General features: G+C 50.1%; 1 protein-coding gene across 1 annotated transcript; it reads left to right on the top strand.

The window, feature by feature from the left end:
- Positions 1-2,248: 2,248 nt before the first annotated feature.
- Positions 2,249-4,468, top strand: LOC136545172 (patatin-like protein 3). Its single transcript, XM_066537214.1, has 3 exons — positions 2,249-3,243; positions 3,459-3,521; positions 3,642-4,468. The coding sequence occupies exons 1-3, from the start codon at positions 2,284-2,286 to the stop codon at positions 4,089-4,091; spliced, it is 1,473 nt and encodes a 490-aa protein (XP_066393311.1). The 5' UTR covers positions 2,249-2,283; the 3' UTR covers positions 4,092-4,468.
- Positions 4,469-11,305: the final 6,837 nt, after the last annotated feature.

The raw sequence follows: 11,305 nt of genomic DNA, 5'->3' as shown, positions 1-11,305 counted from the left end.
ACTATGGTGTTTCCTCTAGTTTTAATGTTGCAGATTTGAAACCATATGCGGGCGAGGGTGAGGAGCTGCCGTCGAGGACGACTTCGATTCAAGAAGGGGAGGATGATGAGGACATCAACACCGACACGGGAATGGCTACTCCAACTGAACCAGCACAGGCGCCACCAGGACCCATCACTCGAGCTCATGCACGTGAATTAAACTTCGTGATGATTTTGAAGAATGAAGGACCAGAAGTTTCCTAAGTGCATGCGCCATCTATGCTCATGATGAACCTGCCCAGAATAATGTCTAGGTGCTGCGCCACCTATGTGTTTTTAGTTTTGTCAAGAAATAACCAGGAAGGTGCTGCACCATCTAAATCAGGAAAGGGGATCAAGGAGATGGTGTGTGGCTGTTTGGGCGCCTATTCCCTGCCTTGTGGGCAGGCTGGGCGTCCTCCTTCCTCCCTCCTCCCCCTATTTAGCCAAGGGCTGCACCCCCTCTTTGGCTTGGGTTTTGTTTTGCTTAAGTTAGCCATTGCTACTTCCGAAGCTTCGTCTTCGTGTAATTCAGAACCCCACCTTCGAGTAATATTCAGGGTTGCTCGCCTCAAATTCTTGCTTGTTCTTCGATTGCCTGCAGGAATTGATCTTCGTGATCAGGTTGATCTCGCACCAGCAAGGTCAATAACCATCGGGAGTTGGTTCAGCGATTGCTAAGGCGCCACGGACTTGTTCGTCGTAGTCGGATCGCGAGGGTCGACACCCACCAAATCGTAGTTATCCTCCACTCACCGAAAGATCGGGTACTCCAGCTCTATCAGTGCGCTGGCCTTATCTTACGCGACGTGACTGAGCAGCACATGCTGGCACTGCAGACACGTCGGGTGCTTGACACAGGGACACACAGCAGCAGCAACTTGACCTCGGCATAGAGATAGACAGCAGCGATAGGCAGCAAGGACAAGCAGAGACAGTCTAACTCAAGACGAACAAGCAAGGAGACGCGTGCGGGCTCGTTTACTTCTTAAACACGATGGCAGGACGGCTTGGCCCAACATGGCCGGCAGGGCATGCCGGTTGGCACGGACAAGACCGTGGCCTTCATTGCAGCAGAGACGACGCGATGAAACAGGCAGTCGAACGGTGGCGCTCATATAAAAATATCGGACGCGACGCAAGTGAGGGAGAGGGAGCAGCAGCACGACGACGAGACTCGACGACGCGGTGCGACGCAAATGTGAACAACGATACGTCGTCGGCACTCCAAAAGATTTAAATCCTATCGACCACCGTCCCTAAACATTTCACGCGACAACTCCTACTCAATACCCAGCCATAGAACAAAATATTAGGTGTTATGTTATTATTTTTGCGCAAAACAATTCACCACAATTAGCGATTCAAAATATAATTTCTGATTTTTACCGTTGATGCGAAAAACTGGTTTTTAAATTTTAAAATTCGAGAAAATAGGTTTGGTAATTTTTTAAGCCTAAATCGTGGTGCTAAACAAATAAACTCGTAAGGTGTTACCGAAACCCAGACGCCGGTGGCGAAACATGGGCTTCTCTGCCACCACCGCAAACTCCATGGTCATCCCCGTCGCGTTCTCTACCCCATAGAAGTTGTCGTCGATCCCATCATGAAGATGGAGTTAGGGAATGGAGAAGCGAGGGGAGCAGAATGCCACATCGAAGGGCATCCAGCACTAGTGGCACCTAGTCGCGCGTCTGCGTCGTTGGTGTCCTCACGTCCACCCTCTGCTGGAGCACCCGGGGCACCGCCACTGACGCAAATGATTCACAGGCTGTGTCCACATGTGACAACTGTAGTCGATCACTAGACGGCGGTACACCTGCACGTACTGATCTGATCGATCGAACTGCACAAGTGTCGTCGTCGTCGTGCCGTCGATCCAGTACGGCGTCCCACAACGTACGTACGTACGCGACACTAATACGTGCACATTTATACATATATACAATGTGACGAAGCATTGCAAGGAGTTGCTCAGGCACCGCTAGAAAAAAAATTGTTGTCCTAACAGCATTTGCGAGAAAGCAAAAGTTTTTGTTGTCCTTAGAAAAAAGCAATGAGTTTACGTAGACGCATTGACGATACACGCCCCAGTACACGAACGTACGTACGCGTCCGACCGCCAGCTACCTACTCCCCTACGCGGGAGCGAGCGATGACGTGGCCGCTAACCTGCGCCGCGCCGGCCGTTTCTCTTCCTTCTTCCCGCCATAAAACGCGCGCTCTGGCACCCAAGAAGTGAGCGCGCGCGCCGCGAGCAGCAATGGAAGAAGCGGCGGATCTGGCTGCGGCAGACCGCGAGAAGGGCAAGGACGACGTCGACGCGGCGAGCAGGCTCACCTACGAGATCTTCTCCCTGCTGGAGTCCAAGTTCCTCTTCGGCTGCGACGTCCCGGGCGGCCTCTTCCCTAGCGCCGCCGTCGCCGCCGCCGGGCACCCGCGGGCAGCCGCCAGCACGGGCCTCAAGGTGTGCGTCCTCTCCATCGACGGCGGCGCGCGCGCGGCGGACGGGCTCCTGGCGGGCGCGGCGCTGGTGCGCCTGGAGGCCGCGCTGCGGCGGCGCGCCGGCAGCCCCGCGGCGCGGCTGGCCGACTTCTTCGACGTCGCCGCGGGGTCGGGCGCGGGGGGCGTCCTGGCGGCGCTGCTGTTCGCGCGCGGGCCGCGCGGGCGGCCCATGTGCAGCGCCGACGAGGCGCTGGCGTTCCTGCTCCGCCGCCGCCACGGCGCGGGGGGCCTGGGGCAGCTGGTGTTCGCGCGCCGCCGCGGCCCCTCTTCCTCCCCTGCCGCCGCCGCCTCCTTCGGCAGGGCGCTCGGCGACCTCACGCTCCGCGACACGGTGCGTCCGGTCCTGGTGCCCTGCTACGACCTGGCCACGCGGGCGCCGTTCCTCTTCTCGCGCGCCGACGCCGCAGAGTGCGCCGCGCACGACTTCCGGCTGCGGGACGTGTGCGCTGCCACGTGCGCGGCCGGGGCAGCGGTGGTGGAGGTGGTGTCCGTGGACGGCGCCACGCGGATCCGCGCCGTCGGCGGCGGCGTCGCGCTGGGAAACCCCACGGCGGCGGCCATCACGCACGTCCTCAACAACCGGCGCGAGTTCCCCGCCGCGGTCACCATCGACGACCTCCTCGTCATGTCCATCGGCACGGGCGCGGGGGACGCCGGCGGACGCAGCCGCAGGGCGCCCGAGGTCGCCAGCATCGCCGCCGAGGGCGTCTCCGACATGGTACGTAACGTACGGCCCAACTAGCTAGCAACCGCGGCCGTTCCGGCGTCTCTTCATCGCGAACGGCAGCGAGCAATGAATTCTCATGTGACGCCGCGGTTTCATCGTACGAACGCACCTCTGGATCGTGCGTGCGTTTGGTTAAATTTCGTTGAATTGCTTAGCGTACGGTGCGTGATCCCATCTGGCGTATTCATGTTGTTGCTTGCATTTAGGTGGATCAAGCTGTCGCCATGGCGTTCGGACATAGCAGGACGACCAATTACATCCGCATCCAGGTAAAAAGGACACATTGCTAGTAGCCCGTCAGTCCCAATGCAAGTCTTCTCTAATCTCTAAAGTAATAAAGATTAATTAACTGGCCTATCAATGCTAACACCATGGGCATGGGTGTCCAGGGCACGGGAGGGCGGTGCGGCGGCGGCGGCGGGCGGGCGCCTCGGGCGTGCGGCGGCGAGACGAAGCAGCAGGCGGTGTGGAAGGCCGAGGCGATGCTGCTGCAGAGGAGCGTGGAGTCGCTGCTGTTCCAGGGCCGCAAGCTGTCCGGCGAGACCAACGCCGAAAAGGTGGAGCGGTTCGCGCGCGAGCTGGACAAGGAGCACGCCCGGAGGAAGCAGAATCCGCAGCTGATGAGCCCCGGCGGCGGCGGCCCGCCCATCGTCGTCGCTTCGGCCGCAGCACCGAACAATGACAAGCAGCAGCCGACGACAAAGGCGACCGCGTCGGCCACCAACCACACCATCGCGCTGCCGGCGGAGGAGGCCCCACCGAGGCGGCGCCGGCAAGCGGCGGCACCGGCCTCGAAGCACGCCACAGCGACGTCGCGGCCGGACGGCGGCACGCGGTAGACACGAGACGCTGCATGCGTCCTGCGAGCTTGTACTAGGGAGCTACTCCGCTTTGCTAGCTCCGATCGATCCGATGGACGGGTACGTACGAACGCCGAGGCATCACCCGATCGATCTCGTCGCGGTGTCCGTCCAGCTGTGCAAGCTGCCAAAGCTATGGGATCATATCCTGCTGAAATATATGTAATCCGTACGTGCGACCGAGCATTTTGAGATTTTTCGTCTGCATGCAATGCAAATCTGTGGTAGCCCGTACCGTATCATACCTGCTGCAGGCTGCAGGCGTGCAGTGTGTGTTGGGTGCACTTCACTGCTGCACTGCACCTGCTCTTCTTGTACCATACGCTGGTACTATACGTACTGTACGAACTCGGAATTTACCCTTGTTTAGTTCGCGAAATTTAGATTTTAGAGTTACTGTAGCACCTTCGTTTTTATTTGGTAAATAGTGTCCAAACATTGACTAATTAGGCTTAAAACGTTCGTCTCGCAATTTCCCACCAAACTGTGCAATTAGTTTTTCTTTTCGTCTATATTTAATGCTCCATACACGGACCGCAAACATTCGATGTGACAGGTACTGTAGCAACTTTTTAAATTTTGGGATCCAACTAAACAAGGGCTTAGTGGCCTGTCACATTTGGGTGTGGTGGGCGTCTGGCAGACGAGAAACTACAGCGCGTTAATGCTTGCTAACAATCTCGTGCCCACCGACAGTGAAACTGGAATTTTTTCCCTGAGATGATGCGGGAGCTGCGTGCCTCCGTCCCAGAAAGAGTGTCGTTCTAGCTCTGCATACTGACAACCCACCCACTACGCTAGGCTGGCCCATCCGCTCGCCCCTTCCTCCCATTCTCATCTCGGCATCCTCTCTCATTTACTCCACCAGAGCCGCCCACCGCTTCTCCTGCACCGGCGCCAACCGCCTTCTCCTCCGCCGGCGAGGCTACGGGCGGCCGAGATCCAGCTACAGGCGGCCGAGATCCAGCCAACACCCCCTCCTCTTCTCTACCGGCCCCTCTCTTCCCCTTCACCAGCGTGGTGGCCAAGATCCGGCCCCGAGATTCTCTGCTCCACCACTAGCGCCGCCTCCTCGATCTTCTCCTCCGTCGGTGCCACCTCCCCCTTCTTCTCCTTCATCGGCATGGAGACGACGTTGCATGGCTTCGTGGCCGAGATCCGGCCTGGCCCCATCCATGGCGATCGACGCGAAGGGGCCCTGGCCTGCCTCCTCTGCACCTCCCACCCCCGCCAGTGGTCTCCCCTTTGCTTGCGTCGCCGGAGAGATCGGGATGGAGCGGGCTCCCTTGCAGCGCTCGATTCGGGCCGGCGGCGGGCCACGGCCTCCCTTGCGGCGCTCGACGCGGAGCAGACCGGCGGTGGGCCGTGGCCTCCCATTCGATGCGGAGCAGACCAGCGGCGGACCGCGGACTCCCACTCGACGTGAAGCATACCGGCGGCGAGAGCGGGCTTGTCTTGGCAGGCGCTGCAGCGACTGCGGGGATCTGGAGGTGAACGGGAGAGAGAGAGAGATAGATTGTAGGGATATTTTGGGTAGCGCGTGTTTAGTTGGGCACCCAAAATAAAAAAAGTGCTATAGTACCCATCACATCAAATCTGGTAATATGTGCATGGATCATTAAATGTAGACGAAAAAAAACTAATTGCATAGTTTAGTTGAAAATTGCGAGACGAACGTTTTGAGTCTAATTAGTTCATGATTGAACACTATTTACCAAATAAAAACGAAAATGCTACAATACCCCAAATTCCAACTTTCACCCAACTAAACATACTCTTACTTTCTCATTGGTTGCCATGGCCCTGCCTTCAACGACATTATATATATCTGGGACGAAGGTAGTAGTAGTTTTTTTTAAGGTGGACAAAAGTTATATGAAAAAAAAACTAAACTTTTTTTAAGGTAAAAGCTAAATCGAGTTAAGAGGACACCTAGATTTGGAAGTAAATTGTTGTCTGGAATCCAAAAAAGGAACAAACTATAGCTAGGATGATGCTGAAAGGAGAATTAGTATATTTATATCTAATAAATAATGTTAAACTGTGAAAGTTTTTTACTCTTTTCACACTCTCCCTCTGACCCATATGTACCTCACTCACTCCTCTTTCGTTCCTCGATCTCTTGTCCCTCACTCTTTTCACTTTGAGTTTGAAGTTGCAAAACATTTGTTAGTGTAGCACCACTCATCTCTTGGTCTTGGCTCTTGGCCCAGCCACTTGAGTCCGTGCGCTTAGTGACACATATGTGGGCGTGTGGCTCACCTTCCACTTTTCTTATATTATACTCATATAACGGGTGCATACAATAGCCATATTTAAGTTGATTCAACTCTCCTATCAATTCCCTGTGCTGGATTAATCTTTTATTGCACCTTGAAATTTATTTGATTTAAGATTTAACCAAGTCCAATTATATTTACAAAAATAGAGATAGTAGCTCATTATTATTGGCACAAGCACCAAGAACAAAGTTTGCATCCCGCTGCAACACACTGTCATGTTTGGTAGTAAGCAAACAAAATCTGATGGACTAACGCAGCAAGATCGTCTTCTCTTCCGATGACCTCACACAACATCTCCTTTCCCGTTGAGTCGCGGACTTTGAGTTTAGGTACGAATACAAGTACTGGCTTAGGGTTAAGTTTTGAGGTTTTGGGTTAGAGCGAGGAAAGGTTTTTGTAGCTGCTGAGTCGAATGAAAGGTCGAGGGAGGCTACCGGACCAATGGTGATGGTGACACTGAACCGGCGTGGATGGCTTGGCGGAAGTAGGCAATTGGGTCCATAGACGATGCTAGCAAAGGGTGGGCAATAGGCATAAGCTTTTTTATACTTTATTGTAATTTATTCATCGTAGATAATGAAAGGAGTTATGGCTTCAGAGAAGAAGCATCAGACCAAACATATTACAAAACTCGCACACCTCAAAGTTTAACTTATTACAAGCACATAACTAAAGTCATGTTAACATCATGGTAGCCGATATTAGAAGAGAAGCATTGAGGATCAGATGAGTTGCTAGTGTGGAGTATGAAGGGGTCTATAGGACGAGGAAGAACAACAGTAAATGAGGAGGAGGATTCCAGAGGAGGGAGCCTATGTGTTTGGTTTCTCAATAATCCTCCATCTATCTCCCCTTTGGCTTTCCAGACTCTTTGTATCATTGGCTTGACCTTGATCTTCCTCTGTCTGACAACGTACTCGGGCCCAACTGGCAGCACATCCTTCCTAACAATCTAGTCTAGTATGAAAAGTAAACAACCAACCATTAGCTGCGAAGAAGCTCATTGCTTCTGCACATAATGGTCTATAGGCTCGCACAGCTCTCTTCCGCCGTGCCTGGCTTATCCCCTTGCATGCTAGCTCAATGGGAGAGGTTCTCAGTGTAGTCGTTTCCAACTTTTTGCCCAAAGATGCCCGGCTGGTCCACCCTTTTAGGCCTCGCTCGTTCGGTTCCCTCAGGATATATTTTTCTGAAAAAGTTTTCAATTAGAATGGTTTGCTAATTTGTATAAACTTGATCAAGCTAGAATGGATCCTGGGCTCATTCTAGGCTACCCGAACCCTTATCGATGAAGGCCGGGGCGGGGCTTTGTGACGTCGCCCGGCCTGCAGTACCGTTTCTCTGGTGTCGTATTTGTCGGGCACGCGCGGTTGCGGGTGCTACTAGAGCGTAGCTCCTCCCCTTACGCACATGCATGCATGTACGCCGTTGTTCTTGGATCTGTGAACGTAACAATCATCGATCATGCATGGTGCAGATCAAATGCGTGTCCATCCTCGGGTCGTTCTGCTGCGATCAGGTGGCCGGCCAGGACACGACGTCGACGTCCCCACAAAACTAGCTAGCTACGTACGGCAATGCAAGGGTACGGTAGAATCGAACCGTCCATTAATTTCGCGCAAGGAGGAAATAATATTATTATTAGGCACCAATTGAACCCCATCGCGAAAAAATTAGTAAAAAATGATCGATCGAGGACACATCTATCCACATGGCTGATCGCTGCAAAAATCTATTTATCAGCGCAACATGGCAAAGGGGGGAATGTCCAAGGTTCACCGGACAGAGGCCGGTACAGCTGAGGAAACGAGAGTTAAACCCTAGCTACCCATGCATGGACATGCACCCCGGGGTTCCCTTCCCGGCCTCTCCCCCGCCTCCGCCTGATCCGATCCGCCTCGGATTCCATTCCATGGCAGCATGCAGTACATCCATTCCTTTGTCGTCACAGTTGCATGCAGAGCATGCATTTGCACTCATTATATTCCATGCATGCCTGTTGCTTGCCCATCGATCAATCAGCCATTCAGACGGCAGACGGCACACGGCAGGCCGGTGGCTTGGCGGAGTCCGGTGCCACACGTACGTGCAGCAGTAACTGGTGTATAATATAATTGTACACACGTACGGCTATGTAGGTGCACATTCTCTGCAACGTAACTTACGTACCTACCTGCATGTACTATTACCTCGCTTCAAAAAAAAAAAAAAAAGTCAAGCTAACTTAAGTTTTATCGAGTTTGTACAAAATACTATCAATATTTAAGACCCAATATGTATGTCATGAAAATATATTCCATGACAGATGTACTGATACTTATTTAGTATAAAATAAGCATTAACATTTTTTATATTTAAATTTAGTTAAATTTAAGAAAGTTTGGTTGAGCATTGCTTTAGAATTGCATTATTTTTAGGACAGAGGGGGTAGTGGCATCGGAATCTTATGTTGCACCAGTGATCATTAGTGACACATGCATGGATCCAGGACAGAATCTTATGTGTTGCGCCAGTGATATAATTAGTGATATACATGGATTGAGGGACACCACATACATAGAGCCAACGATCCATCATCAAGCAGAACCGCGAGTCCTCGTCGTCGATGCATGCAAATGGCCGATGAATGGCATCAAATGTTCTGCAGCTATTTGTGTGTGACGGTCGAATAATGGTCGTCGTCTTATTAGCTTGTGTGGACCTAGAGCTAGCAGTCTAAAACAATCCAACTCGCTGTGCAGCTTTGTTGTTGTTGTGTTTTGATTCGTCCCTGATGAGCGAACTCGATCGACTTGTCAAGGAGGGTGTGATGAGATGAGTCAGTCATATGATGCTGTGTCAATCACTGTCGAATCTGTATGTAATCGATCTGTGCTTATATGATGCAAACATCAGGAACATCATCGATGTATCGCTGTGTTTCGCCAGTAGAAACTTGCTGGTACTAGAGCAGAAGTGCTGAGACAGTTTGGATGCTTGCGTTTTAGCCCTGATCCTTGTGTTTTTTTCTCCTTTTGTTTTCATGTCTTGTTGGCTGCAGTTCGATTATTTCTTCGCTGCTGCATGCCCACTTGGCACGGGATCCAGCAATGCTACTGCCCAACTAATGAGATGAGTAGGTAGGTTGCATGCCCTACACTTCACAAACGTACTTTCCTCTGTCTCAAAAAAAGAATAGAATTATGGTAGCGTCAAACTATATTAAATCTGATTAAGTTTATAAAAAAATAAACTATATAGTTGCTGATTAATTTTATTTGAGATCGTTTAAAAGCCCAAATTTACATTTTAAGTTCTCATATTTTGATATCTCAATTTTTTAGTTTTTCAAATGACCTGAGATGGAAACATTCCATACACAAAAGTTACCGTGTTAGATGAGATCTAAAACTTTGCAGTTGATTTTTTTATTTGAAATTCTTTGGAGAACAAAGTATTCAATACAATATCCGTAAAAGTTCATACAAAACAATAACATCTCATATATTTGGTCACAAGTGAATGTGTGGTGTGGTAATAGGAGAGTTTGGCTGATGTAAGAGTTCTTGTGTTCGAATCCTTGGGGAAGCACTTGTGCAAAAAAAATGAAAGGTTGAGGCTTGCAACACTACAACCAAGGCGATAATAGCCTAATGGGCAAACACAAAATTATTTATTAAAATAAAATTTATGATGTTTTTGATCACCCAACAAAACTTTAACTTAAAACTCTAGTTTAGAAACCAAAACGGCAGATCTTATTAGATTGAACTAACAAAAATAACTGAAGATGGATTGGGGCTGCAAATGGAACAAAAGGTCAGTTTAAGGGGTTATCTAGGCACATGCCACACTTGAGGTAAGTAATTTGGGACTTTCTTCTTCCCTTTTTATATAAGAACAGGAGGGGGCAGGCCCTTTAGTGTTTACAATGTCCTCTTGCGCAGAAGTAGTGTGACAACTGACAAGCACCTTGTTTGGTGTCAATGTCGCAGCAAAACAAATAAATTGTTTTGATTCCCAGACGAACGGACTTAGTTGAATTTGTCAAGGATGGAATGATGACGATTGACGAGCCAGTCTTAGCTAAGTGGTAGGTGCAGTAGTCCCCGTGTGTGTTTTGGAACTATATATAAGCGGCCGCCAGTTGTATACACGACAGTTTGGCTGCTTGCATCGATCGTCTGCCCGTTTGATATGCATGATGGACGCAAGACCATGGCACATGCATGTTGGCGCCTAGTAGCTAGCTAGCGAGGTAGTACGTCTCGTCACACGAGACACATACTACACATGCATGCTAATACACACTAGACTTGAAGCCGATCGATCTGCATCAACTGCTTACTGCTCCGATACATGGAACACGGTTTAGGGTGTGTTTGGATTATATTTGACGCTAGTTAGTTGACCAAGTCAGATTTTGGTCATGGCTAAATCAGGTGACCAGAATTTGGTTACGTTGCATGCATGTCTTTGCTGGTGGCCAAGAAGCCAAAATTTTAGAAGAAGTACAAAAACGCACGGGTGGATCCATCAATATGGCGAGCCCTAGCGGCCGCCCAGTAACACCCTCGGTGTTACACCCTAAACAAATCACTAAACCATATTATGAGCACCATGTTTATATGATAAAGCATGTAATAAAGTATGTAGATCAATTTTTTGTAACCTAAAATGACTAATAAAAATGTTAAATGAAAGTTGATTCAATAGCTCATGTATATCAAGTAGGGTTGAAAACTAATTTTTTTATTAAGCAAAAGTATTATAGAACATGTGTGTGACACCTAAATAAGGTTTGAAGTACAAACTTTATAGATGACAATGTAACTCTTGCTGTAGAAAAATAACATTGCTAGCTAGTATTTCTAATAGCTTAGAAATGAACTTGAAATTGAATCCAGCTCAAGACTTAGAAAATTCCTCAAG

Source organism: Miscanthus floridulus, chromosome 3 (genome assembly GCF_019320115.1).
Source record: "Miscanthus floridulus cultivar M001 chromosome 3, ASM1932011v1, whole genome shotgun sequence".
Classification (NCBI taxonomy): Eukaryota; Viridiplantae; Streptophyta; class Magnoliopsida; order Poales; family Poaceae; genus Miscanthus; species Miscanthus floridulus.
The sequence above is the reverse complement of the archived record's forward strand: the minus strand, read 5'-3'. Positions and strand labels throughout refer to the sequence as shown.